The 13,995-nt window shown below is 46.8% G+C and overlaps 1 protein-coding gene across 1 annotated transcript in view; it reads right to left on the bottom strand.

Moving 5' to 3' along the window:
• The window catches only part of LUC7L (LUC7-like (S. cerevisiae)), a 64,704-nt gene that overhangs the window by 30,342 nt on the left and 20,367 nt on the right, over positions 1-13,995 (bottom strand). Inside the window, exons 4-5 of the mRNA XM_011967006.1 lie at positions 4,615-4,725; positions 2,383-2,526 (exon numbers count right to left, since the gene is read on the bottom strand). Coding sequence (XP_011822396.1) covers positions 2,383-2,526; positions 4,615-4,725 — 255 coding nt within the window. The remainder of the gene's footprint in view (positions 1-2,382; positions 2,527-4,614; positions 4,726-13,995) is intronic.

Consider the following 13,995-nt stretch of genomic DNA (forward strand, 5'->3'; position numbering starts at 1 on the left):
GCACGCCTGTAATCCCAGCTACTCAGGAGGCTGAGGCAGGAGAATTGCTTGAACCCAGAAGGCGGAGGTTGCAGTCAGCCGACATCACATCACTGCGCTCTAGCCTGAGCAACAGAGCGAGAAACTGTGTAAAAAAAATAATAATAATGTTGAAAGACACAATCTGCCAAAACTTACACAAGAAGAAATAGATGATCTGAATGGATCTATTTATTAATAACCTTCCAAGACAGAAAGCATCAGGTCCAGATGGGTTTACTGGTGAATTCTACCAAGGCATCAGGGAGGAAATCATGCCAATTCTCTACAATCTCTTTCAGAAAAGCAGAGAGAGTATTTCTTAACTCCTTCTATGGGGACAATATTACCATAATACCAAAACCAGATAAAGGCATTACAAGAGGCCAGGCACGGTGGCTCTTGCCTCTAATCCTAGCACTTTGGGAGGCTGAGGTGTGCAGATCGCTTTAGCCCAGCAATTTGAGACCAGCCTTGACAACATGGCAAAACCCCATCTCTCCAAAAAATACAAAAAATTAGCTGTGCTTTGTGGCACACGCCTTCAGTCCTAGCTACTTGAAGGGCTGAGGTGGGAGGATCAAATGAGTCCAGGAGATCAAGCCTGCAATGAGCCAAGATTGTACCACTGCACTCCAGCCTGGGTGAGAAAGACAGACCATCTCGGGGAGGCGGAGGGGGAAAGGGAGGCCTGTGGCATGCACCTGTAGTCCTAACTATTTGAAGAGATGAAGCAGGAGAATCAAATGACCCCAGGAGATCAAGGCTGCAGTGAGCCAAGATTGCGCCACTGCACTCAGACTGGGTGAGAAAGTGAGACCATCTCGGGGCAGGGGGCGGGGAGGGCCGGGTGCGGTGGCTCACGCCTGTACTCCCAGCACTTTGGCGGGCGGATCATGAGGTCAGGAGATGAAAGCCATCCTCGCTAACACGGTTAAATCCTATCTCTACTAATAACACAAAAAATTAGCCAGGCATGGTGGTGTGCACCTATAGTCCCAGCTACTTGGGAGGCTGAGGCAGGAGAATCGCCTGAACCCAGGAGGCGGAGGTAGCAGTGAGCCAAGATCACACCACTACACTCCAGCCTGGCCGCATGAATGAGACTCCATCTCAAAAAAACACAAAAACAAAAACCAAAAAACAAATTACTATTTATACCAGCACCCCCAAGAGTGAAATACTTAGGAAGAAATCTAACAAAGTATGTATAAGATCTTCACTATGAGGAAAATTACAAGACTCATAAAAGGTAGCAAATGGCCTGGAAAAGTGGCTCACGCCTGTGATTCCAGCACTTTGGGAGGCCGAGGCAGATGGATCACCTGAGGTCAGAAGTTCGAGACCAGCTCGGCCAACATGGTGAAACCTCATCTCTACTAAAAATGCCAAAAAAAAAAAAAATTAGCCATGGGCCTGGCGTGGTGGCTCACTCCTGTAATCCCAGCACTTTGGGAGGCCGAGGCAGGTGGATCACAAGGTCAAGAGATTGAGACCATCCTGGCTAACACGGTGAAACCCCGTCTCTACTAAAAATACAAAAATATTAGCCGGGCGTAGTGGTGGGCACCTGTAGTCCCAGCTACTCAGGAGGCTGAGGCAGGAGAATGGTGTGAACTCGGGAGGTGGAGCTTGCAGTGAGCCGAGATCGCGCCACTGTACTCCAGCCTGGGTGGCGGAACGAGACTCCGCCTCTAAATAAATAAATAAATAAATAAATAGAAAAAGAAAAAAAAAAGATACATGCAAATGTTTACAGACCATGCATGACACCATTCACCATAGCCTACAGACTTTGGGTGATAATGACAAGTCAAAGTAGACCCACTAACTGTGGGCGGATGCGGGGAATGGAGGAGGCTGTCTAAGGAAGGGATACATAGACAATCTCTGTACTTTCCTCTCAATTTAGCCATGAGGCTAAAACTGCTTGAAAAAACAAAGTTTATAATTTTTCTTTTTTTTTTTTGAGACGGAGTCTCGCTCTGTCGCCCAGGCTGGAGTGCAGTGGTGCAATCTCAACTCACTGCAAGCTCCACCTCCCCGGTTCACACTATTCTCCTGCCTCAGCCTCCCGGGCAGCTGGGACTACAGGCACCCGCCACCACACCTGGCTAATTTTTTTGTATTTTTAGTAGAGACGGGGTTTCACCACGTTAGCCAGGATGGCCTTGATGTCCTGACCTCGTGATCCACCCACCTCGGCCTCCCAGAGTGCTGGGATTACAGGCATGAGCCACTGTGCCCAGCCCAAAGTTTACAAATTTTTTTAAAAATGCAAGCAAGCATGGGCTAAATTAATTTAAATAGTCATCTCTGCCAAATTACTGAGATTTCTTTCCCTAAGACATTTCTCTCACCAACCTCAGCTTCTTTTTTCTTCGCACGAACTTTTTCCACCTCCATAAGAATCTTCTGGGATTCATCCACATTACCTTCAGCCCCTAGCTGTTCGGCTTTAGCAAGGAGTTTTCCTATTTCTTCATTTAACTCATGTACTTTTTCTGCCTGTGAGGAGAAAGAACGAGGTTATCAGACGTCTAAAACTGAAAGTGAATGCAAAGACAACAAGGGTTTCTCCTGCTCCATTTCCAGTCTGTTCTACTGAAAATACATGGAAGAGCTAAAGATCCACACTTAACAATGAAGGCATCCTTACTGCCAGCATTCAGACTAACCACAAACGAATCCTCTGTGCTGTGTTCCAATGAAACCAGGAGTACCTTTGTCACTTCCAACATGGTTCCAAGGATCACCATAGACTGGTCATTGTCTAGGCTGTCTCTCTTTATGACTTTTTCTTCAGGGTATGGCTAACAAAATGTCTAGATTTCAGTGCACAGATTTAAGCTATAAGCAAAATACCTAATTACTAGGATTTACCTTCTGAAACAAAACAGCACCTTTGGTCAAATTAGCAATTGCATAAATCCTAAGCAATGCTTTTACAACACTGAAAAGAAAAAGCAAGGAGAGACGTAGTTCCACTGAAGAGAAAAACAGAAGAGTGATGTAACTGGCACTCAAGCTAACTACATATAAATCTACTTCCTTTTTCATTCTATGACATGGATGTACCACAGTATGACCATTTCCTTTCCAGTTCTTTCCAGATTTATGTGAACATATTAAAGTTTAAAACAACATGCAGAGGCCGGGCATGCTGGCTCACACCTGTAAACCCAGCACTTCGGGAGGACAAGGTGGGAGGATCGCTTAAGCCCAAGAGTTCCAGACCAGCCTGGGCAACAGACACTCCATCTCTATTTAAAAAAAAATAAAATAAACATGGCTGGGCTCAGTGGCTTATGCCTGTAATCCCAGCACTTTGAGAAAACGAGGCGGGCGGATCACGAGGTCAGTCAGGAGATAGAAACCATTCTGGCTAACACTGTGAAACCCCGTCTCTACTAAAAATACAAAAAACTAGCCGGGCGTGGTGGCAGGCGCCTGTAGTCCCAGCTACTTGGGGTGCTAAGGCAGGAGAAAGGCATAAACCTGGGAGGCGGAGCTTGTAGTGAGCCACCCGTCTCTACTAAAAATACAAAAAATTAGCCGGGCGTGGTGGCAGGCGCCTGTAGTCCCAGCTACTTGGGGTGCTAAGGCAGGAGAAAGGCATAAACCTGGGAGGCGGAGCTTGTAGTGAGCCAAGATGGTGACACTGCACTCTAGCCTCGGCGACAGAGCAAGACTGTATCAAAAAAAAAAAAAAAAAAAAAAAAAAACCCCAAATTTTTTTTTTTTTTTGAGGCAGGGTCTCACTCTGTCATCCAGGCTGGAGTAAAGTAGCATGACCATACCTCATTGCAGCCTCAATCTCCCCAAGCTGAAGTGATCCTCCCACCTCAACCTCCTGAGTAACTGGGATACGCATGTGCACCACCAAGCCTGGCTAATATATGTACTTTTTGTAGAGATGGAGTTTCTTCATGTTGTCTAGGCTGGTCTAAAACTCCTGGGCTCAAGCAATCTGCCCCAACCTTGGTCTCCCAAAGCGCTGGGACTACAAGCGTGAGCCACCAAACTCAGCGAAGAATACATTAAAATAAAAATAATAATAAACCATGTATAGAGGACAAAAATGGACAGAATAAAGACAGAGGTAGTAACTCCTGAGGGATGAGAATTCGATGACACATGAATGCTTGACCACAGCCCTCTATCCGTAACTGGAATAAGGCAGAGAGTACTGTCCACACAATCAGTGCTGAGGGTGAGTTAACAGCTATTGACAAGGCCAGGCGCAGTGGCTCACGCCTGTAATCCCAGCACTTTGGGAGGCTGAGGCGGGCAGATCATGAAGTCAGCAGATCGAGACCATTCTAGCTAACACGGTGAAACCTCGTCTCTACTATAAATACAAAAAATTAGCCGGGCGTGATGGCGGGTGCCTGTAGTTCCAGCTACTCAGGAGGCTGAGGCAAGAGAAGGGCGTGAATCCAGGAAGCGGAGCTTGCAGTGAGCCAAGACTGCACCACTGCACTCCAGCCTGGGTGACAGAGTGAGACTCCATCTCAAAGAAAAAAAAAAAAAAAAAGCTATTGAGAAGCCAGTATTTGCAAGAACATACCAGGCAGCGAAGCCACCCAAGCATACCTTTGCAGAAACTTCCGCACTGATTTCTTCCTGTGTTTCTGCCAGCCGTTTCTTGGCGAGCTCAGTTCTCCGATCACATTCCGCAATAAAGGACTCCAAGTGATCCATTGCCTAGCATTGGAAAAGCAGAGAGCTATAATCAATTATGTGTAAAGCATAAAGTCTTAGAACCCATTTACTTGATAGGAAATACACTCCTAGGTTCATTTTTTTAAAGCCTGTGGATTCACTGGGAAGATCTTAAACTACACTACCACTAACACATTCATAATTGCATTAAATCAAGGGGATCTGTTAAACAGAATGATTGTTTGGAAGCATGGTCTTCTCATTGGATTCATTCATTTCCAAAATTTGTCACAGGACTCCAACCCTCAATAACATTACAAAGAAATTCTGAGGAAAATTAAAACACTTGGAGCAATTCACGGAGTTCTCGGAGGGAAAGAAAAGGCTGAGCCTAGACTCGTGCTGGAGGCCCTCTTCTGGGGAGTTGTGAGAGATGCATATGATGTACTCACTGGTCTTTGTGAGCCACGTAAATATTATTCCCTCATGTTCTGAGGGTGGGGTCCCCCCTTTCACCTCAAAAACAAAACAATAGAACAAATATTACTGAGAGCTATGAATACATTTCGTTATTGCCTACTGTCTAAAGTAGTAGGAAAAACTGGTTGCTATTTACCCAAACAGATAAAGGAAAAGAAACTCTAGACGTCTAATTGCTTACTCTGAAAAGGGTTGGTGGGAAACATTAAGACAACTATCATATGCTAACGTTAATTCACCATAACTAGGCAAAGGCTAACGTAATTTCAGATAAAAATACAGACAGGACCGGCCGCAGTGGCTCATGCCTGTAATCCCAGCACTTTGGGAGGCCAAGGCGGGCAGTTCATCTGAGGTTAGCAGTACAAGACCCGACTGGCCAACATGGTCTCTAATAAAAATACAAAAATTAGCTGGGCGTGGTGGTGGGTGCCTGTAGTCCCAGCTACTCGGGAGGCTGAGGCAGGAGAACCGCTTGAGCCCAGGAGGCAGAAGTTGCAGTGAGCCGAGACCGTACCAATGCACTCCAGCCTAGGCAACAGACCGAGACTCCGTATCAAAAAAAAAAAACAACACTTTGGGAGGCCGAGACGGGCAGACTACGAGGTCAGGAGATCGAGACCATCCTGGCTAACACGGTGAAACCCCATCTCTACTAAAAAATACAAAAAACTAGTTAGCCACGCCTGGTGGCGGGTGCCTGTAGTCCCAGTTACTCAGGAGGCTGAGGCAGGAGAATGGCATAAACTCGGAAGGCGGAGCTTCGGCCAGTGCACTCCAGCCTGGGTGACAGAGCGAGACTGCATCTCAAAAAAAAAAAAAAAAAAAAAAAGAAAGAAAAAAAGCAGGGCCCAGTGCCTCACACCTGTAATCCCAACACTTTGGGAGGCCGAGATGGGAGGATCATGAGGTCAGGTTAGAGACCAACCTTGCCAATATGGTGACGCCCCATCTCTACTAAAAATAATTAGCTGGGCATGGTGGCACGCACTTGTAGTCCCAGCTACTCGGGAGGCTGAGGCAGAAGAATCGCTTGAACCTGGGAGGCAGAGGTTATAGTAAGCTGAGATGGCAGCACTGTACTCTAGCCTGGGCAACAGAGCAAGGCTCCATCTCAAAAAAAAAAAAAAAAAAATACAGACACAGTATCACTTTTCCAACTGTCAGCCAGTGACCAATAGTAAGAAACACTAACATTACACCGTAAGTCAGCCTGCTAATGTCAGCATCATGTTAAACATAAATAAGCTTGTTTTGCAATGATGACACGTTTAGATAGCACGATCTTTTACCAAAAACAAAATTTTAGGTGGAGATGAGAAGGCAGATGACAGGAAAACACTAAGGGGTGATAATCCATGTCACTGCTCCTAAAACGGACAGGAGAGAGTAAGTCAGCTGTAATAAACCGCTCCACAATGGCTCACACGGACACAGGAGAAGATTATGATCTTCTCTAGAAATCTTAAATATTTTTTTCAAAAAAATGCATACTTGGGAGTAGGTCAAGATAGGGAAGAAGCTCCAAGTCTCCTGGTGCCCAATCTCCCAAGAAGCTGAAAAAAAGACAAGCAGCATCACTGATGAAGGCTGACTCCCAGATATCACTCCATAATTTTGGAATTCAAAAACTGCCTCTTGGTCAGGCACAGTAGCTCACGCCTGTAATCCCAGCACTTTGGGAGGCCAAGGCGGGTGAATCACATGAGGTCAGGAGTTCAAGACCAGCCTGGCCAACACAGTGAAACCCTGTCTCTACTAAAAATACAAAATTAGCCATGAGTGGTGGTGCATGCTTGTAATCCCAGCTACTTGGGAGGCTGAGGCAGGAGAATCGCTTGAACCCGGGAAGCAAAGGCTATAGTGAGCCGAGATTGTGCCATTGCACTCCAGCCTGGGCAACAAGAGCGAGATTCCCTCTCAAAAAAATAAATAAACTGCTTCTTGTTGGTCACCCAGATACTCTGTGGTAAACATTTCAGTATGTTCAAATCAAAGAATCAGGAAATCATATGATCTGGCATTTGACTGCTTCTAGGCACCTGCACACCGAACTTCCTGGAAAGATGAAGAGCTGGCTGGAGCTCATCAGGATCCAAGTACTAAGGAGTTGACAAGGGTCACTGTGCCTTCTCTTCCATGCTTACTTCGGACAACAGCCCCTAACAGACCAGTCTGAGATGCCCCAGGTTCACCCACACAGTGGCTCTCTACAGTCTGCCCAAGCGGAACAATCAATCACCCACCTGAGACAGACTCAGGGATTCACTCGAGGGGTCAAATGGGAAATAGGCAGCTGACAACTCTCCCAGTACCTTAACCAATCAAAGCAATTACCTGCACCTTAAGCAGAATCCAAGCACAGCAGACAGGTGTCCCTGTGGCTATGGACTCAGATGTCTGACAACCTAAAAACTAAATGGTAGGCCCGGCACAGTGGCTCACGCCTGTAATCCCAACACTCTGGGAGTATGAGACCAGCCTGGCCAATATGGTGAAACCTCATCTCTTCTAAAAATACAAAAAAATTAGCTGGGCGTGGTGGTGGGCGCCTGTAATTCCAGCTACTCGGGAGGCTGAGGCAGGAGAATCGCTTGAACCTGGAAGGTGGAGGTTGCTGTGAGCCACTGTACTCCAGCCTGGGCAACAGAGAAAGACTCTGACTCAAACAAAAAAAAACAACTAAATGGTAAACTTCACAACAGAGAACAAGCCGACCAAGAATTGCCAAGTTCTTTAAAAGGTGGCTTTCTGTTCTACTGCCCTCTCCCTTCAAAGTGTTCCTCAACTTTAGCCTGTCTCTTAAAAAAGCAGATTTAAATGATTAAAAAAAGACATTCAATTGCAAAAATTCTCCTGCCTCAGCCTCCCAGGCAGCTGGGACTACAGGCACCCGCCACCTCGCCCACCTAGTTTTTTTGTAATTTTTTAGTAGAGACGGGGTTTCACCGTGTTAGCCAGGATGGTCTCGATCTCCTGACCTCGTGAGCCGCCCGTCTCGGCCATCTGTAACTTTTTCAGACCTTAATTAAATATGATTAATATTCCTGTTTGACAGTTTACAAGTTGAGAAACGGTTTACTTATCAACTACTTTGTAACAAATACAGCATACATCCTTTCCTAGGCAACTTCCGGATAAAACAAATCAAGGCCTGGGTCTGTTGCGGTCAGGCTGAGGCTGAATCAGGCTGGAAGGAGTAAATGATGAGTATAGGGAGCGTATCTTCTCCCAGGAAAAACAACTGAGTTCTGGGAGGATCCCGGGTAGAAATGTGCCAGGAGTTCCATCCATCAAGCTTAAGGTGATGGTCCAGGCAGAAAATAAAGGCTCACAATTGTCTTTTTTGGAAGGTAAGGGGGAGACACAGTCTCACCTTATCACCCAGGCTGGAGTGTAGTGGTACCATCTGAGCCCACCGCAACCTCTGCCTCCCAGGCTCAAGCAATTCCGCTGCCTCAGCCTCCCAAGTAGCTGGGATTGCAGGCACACGCCACCACACCCAGCTAATTTTATTTTTGTATTTTTATTAGAGATGGGTTATCACCATGTTGGTCAGACTGGTCTTGAACTCCTGACCTCAGGCAATCGGCCCGCCACGGCCTCCCAAAGTGCTGAGATTACAGGCATGAGCCACCGCACCCGGCCAGAAATCTTTTTTTTTTTTTTTGAGACCGAGTCTCGCACTGTTTCCTGGACTGGAGTGCAGTGGCGCAATCATCTTGGCTCACTGCAACCTCTGCCTCCCGAGTTCAAGCGATTTTCCTGCCTCACCCTCCAAAGCAGCTGGGACTACAGATGACGCCATCATGCCCGGCTAATGTTTTCTATTTTTAGTAGAGATGGGGTTTCACTATCTTGGCCAGGAAGGTCTCCATCTCCTGACCTTGTGATCTGCCCACCTCAGCCTCCCAAAGTGCTGGGATTACAGGCGTGAGCCACTGCACCTGCCTTGAGTTGAAATTTTTTTTTTTTTTTGAGATGGAGTCTCGCTCTGTCACCCAGGCTGGAGTGCAGTGGTGCAATCTTGGCTTACTGCAAGCTCTGCCTCCCTGGTTCATGCCATTGTCCTGCTTCAGCCTCCCGAGTAGCTGGGACTACAGGCACCCGCTACCACGCCTGGCTAATTTTTTGTATTTTTAGTAGAGACGGGGTTTCACCGTGTTTACCAGGATGGTCTTGATCTCCTGATCTCATGATCCGCCCGCCTCAGCCTCCCAAAGTGCTGGGATTACAGGCGTGTGCCACCGCGCCCAGCTGAGTTGAAATCTTTATAGCTTTGTATTGTGTGTCTGTGTTTTGTGTTCTCATAAGCAATTTTTTTATTTTGAAACGGAGTCTCGCTCTGTTGCCCAGGCTACAGCGCAATGGCACGATCTTGGCTCACTGCAACCTCTGCCTCCTGGGTTCAAGCTATTCTCCTGCCTCAGCTTCCTGAGAAGCTGGGATTACAGGCACGCGCCACCACACCTAGCTAATTTTTGTATTTTTAGTAGAGACACTGTTTCACCACGTTGGTCAGGCTGGTATCCTGACCTCATGATCCACCTGCCTCAGCCTCCCAAAGTGCTAGGATTACAGGTGTGAGCCATTGCGCCCTGCCTATCATAAGCAATTGAAGTCATTAGATAAGTTTCACAAACATTAGTATGAAGGGCAGAGTCTATCATATAGGTTCATTATAATTTACTCTTTCATTTCTCTTCTTGGGCATTTATCTTGGATCCAAATTTCAATCTCATAAACAATTTTGTCATAAATATCATTTATTCATTGATTTATTTATCTGAGACAGACTCTTGTTCTGTTGTCCAGGCTGGGGCACAGTGAGTGGTGCAATCACAGCTCACTTCAGCCTTGATCTTCCGGACTCAACTGATCCTCCAACCTCAGCCCCTCAAGTAGCTGGGACTACAACTGCAGGCCACCTCGTCTGGCTAATTTTTTTGGTATTTTCTGTAGAGACAGGGTTTGTCATGTTGACCAGGTTAGTCTCCAACTGGGCTCATGCAACCTACCCGCCCCAGTCTCCCAAAGCGCTGGGATTACAGGTATGGATCACTGTACCTGGCCCACAAACATCTTTACCATATCTGTGTTTGTATGTATTTTCAATTACTTTCTTAGGACAGAGATTTGTAGAAATAAGTCACAAGGCAGAGGTACTTTTAGGCCAGGCGTGGTGGCTTGTGACTGTAATCCCAGAACTTAGAAGACTGAAGTAGGAGAATAGCTTGAGGCCAGGAGTTGGAGGCTACCATGAGCTATGATCATGCCATTGCAATCCAGCCTGGGCAGAACAAGATCCTATCTCAATAGTTGTATTACATCCTTTTTTCCCCCTTAAAATAAGTTATAATAAACATCTTTTCTCTGCATTCATTTTCACATATCCTTAAGATACATTTCCAACAGTGGAATTCTGGAACAAAATGTTTAAAACACCAACAGTAGGCCAGGTGCAGTGGATCACTCCTATAATCCCAACACTTTGGGAAGCTGAGGCGGGCGAATCATGAGGTCAGGAGCTAGAGACCATCCTGGCTAACACGGTGGAACCCTGTGTACTGAAAATACAAAAAACTGGGCCTGGCACGATGGCTCATGCCTGTAATCCCAGCACTCTGGGAGGCCGATGCGGATGGATCACAAGGTCAGGAGTTTGAGACCAGCCTGACCAGCATGGTAAAACCCTGTCTCTACTAAAAACACAAAAAATTAGCCGGGCATGGTGACGCATACCTGTAATCCCAGCTACTTGGGAGGCTGAGATAGGACAGTTACTAGAACCCGGCAGGCAGAGGTTGCAGTGAGCTGAGATCATTGCACCACTGCACTCCAGCCTGGGCGACAAAAGCGAAACTCCATCTCAAAAAAAAAAAAGAAAATACAAAAAACTGGCCCGGTGTGGTGACATGCACCTGCAGTCCCAGCTACTCATGAGGCTGAGGCAGGAAAATCGCTTGAACTGGGGAGGCAGAGGTTGCAGTGAGCCAAGATCACGCCACTGTACTCCAGTCTGGGCGACACAGTGAGACAGTGTCTCAAAAAAACAAACAAAACAAAACAAAACAAAAACACCAGCAGTGCCTTGACAGATCACTGTCCCACAACACTGCTGCTCCACCACACCCAGCTTAATTTTTAATTTTTTTTTCCTAGAAACATGTTCTTCAGGCTAAACTCCTGCACTCAAGTGATCCTTCACTTTCGGCCTTCGAAAGGGACGGGATTACAAGCAGGAGCCACCTTGTCTGCCCAGCCCGGTTTACTCTCTCCCGACCTCAGGTGATCTGCCTCCCTCAGCCACCCAAAGTGCTTGGGTAACAGGCGTGAGCCACCATGCCCGGCCCTGGTTTACTCTTAATTCTTTGAGGGAAGAGGACCTTTTCCTTTTCCACATGTGTATAAACACTCCCTATCAAAGTGTTTACTTTATTTTATTTTATTGAGACAGAGTCTCGCTCTGTTGTCCAGGCTGGAGTGCAGCTGCACAATTTAAGCTCACTACAACCTCTGCCTCTTGGGTTCAAGCGATTCTCCTGCCTCAGCCTCCCAAGTAGTAGCTGGGACTATAGGTGCCCGCCACCATGCCTGGCTGATTTTTGTATTTTCAGTAGACACGGTTTTGTACCACATTGGCCAGGCTGGTCTTGAACTCCTGACCTTGTGATCTGCCCGCCTCGACCTCCCAAAGTGCTGAGATTACAGGCGTGAGCCACCTCGACTGACCTAAATATTTTAATATGAGCCCCCTGAAAGGTCAAAAATCACTTTTAGGGAGTGGGAGATGGCGGCAGTTTTCAGGAAGTAACTCTTGTATATTGTACATTTTCACGTAGTACAAAAAGGTCCCTCATCTGTTCTAGCCCTCTAACCCACTCTCTCAAGGCGAGAATGTTCAGAATCTCTTAGGTTGCTCTAAAACTTCTCTGCACACATAAACAGGTCAACAAGTATATGGCACCCTCCCTTTTAAAAAAAAACACCCCATGGCCGGTGCAGTGGCTCACTCCTGTAATCCCAGCACTTTGGGAGGCAGAGGCGGGTGGATCACTTGAGGTCAGGAGTTCAAGACCATCCCAGCTAACATGGTGAAACTCCATTTCTTCTAAAAATACAAAAATTAGCTGGGCGTGGTAGCTCATGCCTGAGGCAGGAGAAACACTTGAACCCGGGAGGCAGACGTTACAGTGACCTGAGATCACACCACTGCACTCCAGCCTGGGTGACAAAAAAAGACTCCATCTCAAAACAAACAAACAAACAAACAAACAAAACCACCCCCAAGAAAACATCACATCACACTTTGCTTTGCTTTTCCTCTTAACTAACCTACCTCGGAGATAAGCTCCCATCAGCACTGACCTACCTCAGTCCCTTTTCTCAGCTACGTGTCCTTCCACTGTAAGAAAAGGCTATGATTTGAGCAGCTCCTCACAGAAGTTTCAGTTCCTGCCTTCTGAGGTCATAATGGTGCATGAATATTCGACAGCAAATTTATCTTTGTGCATATGCAAGTGTACCAAATACCCTCTCAGAACTGGCAATGCTGAGATGTGCTTTTATTGATTGATCGACTGATTGATTGAGACAGGATCTCACTCTGTCGCCCAGGCTGGAGCGTAGTGCTGTGGTGACAGCTCAATGCAGCCTCGACTTCCCAGGCTCCAGCAATCCTCCTACCTAAACCTCCCAAATAGCTGGGACTACAGGCACATGCCACCACGCCTAGCAAACTCTGGCATTTTTTTGTAGAGATGGGATTTCCCCATGTTGCCCAGGCTGGTCTCGAACTCCTGGGCTCAAACAATCCGCCTGCCTCAGCCTCCCAAAGTGCTGGGATTACAGGTGTGAGCCACCACGCCTGGCCAAGGCTACTATTTTAAATAGAATTTTTTTTTTTTTTTGACACGGACTTTCGCTCTGTCACCCAAGCAGAATAAAGTACAATGGTGTGATCTCAGCTCACCACAACCTCCACCACCGGGTTCAAGTCATTCTCTTGCCTCAGCCTCCCGAGTAGTTGGGATTACAGGAGCACACCATCACGCCCAACTAATTTCTGCATTTTTAGTAGAGGCGGGGTTTCACCATGTTGGCCATGTTGGTCTTGAACTCCCGGCCTCAGGTGATCCACCCACCTCAGCCTCCCAAATTGCTGGAATTACAGCTGTGAGCCACCGCACACAGTCCAAGAATTTATTCTTTATTGGGAACTGCATTCCTGTATCAAATGAAACATCTCAGGTACCCCCAAAATATACACACCTATTATGTAGCCACAACAAATTTTTAAAATAGGCTGGGCACAGAGGCTCACAACTGTAATCTCAACACTTTGGGAGGCCGAGGCGGATGGATCATCTGCGGTCAGGAGTTCGAGACCAGCCTGGCCAACATGGCAAACCCCATCTCTACTAAAGATACAAAAATTAGCCAGCCGTAGCGATGTGCACCTGTAGTTCCAGCTACTTAGGAGGCTGAGGCAGGAGAATCACTTGAAACCAGGAGGCAGAGGTTGCAGAGGGCCGAGATCACGCCACTGCACTGTACCCTGGGCGACAAGAGTGAGACTCTGTCTCAAAAAAAAAAAATGATAAAAATAATTTTTTGTTAATAAATAAATAGAACTTACTCGAGGCCAGGTGCAGTGGCTCAGGCCTGTAATCTCAACACTTTGGTAGGCCAAGGCAGGTGGGATCACCTGAGGTCAGGAGTTTGAGACAAGCCTGGCCAACATGGTGAAACCCCATCTCTGCTAAAAATACAAAAATTAGCTGGGCATGGTGGCGGGTGCCTGTAATCACAGCTACTTGGGAGGCTGAGGCA

The sequence above is a fragment of the Mandrillus leucophaeus genome, unplaced genomic scaffold (assembly GCF_000951045.1).
Source record: "Mandrillus leucophaeus isolate KB7577 unplaced genomic scaffold, Mleu.le_1.0 Scaffold78, whole genome shotgun sequence".
NCBI lineage: Eukaryota > Metazoa > Chordata > Mammalia > Primates > Cercopithecidae > Mandrillus > Mandrillus leucophaeus.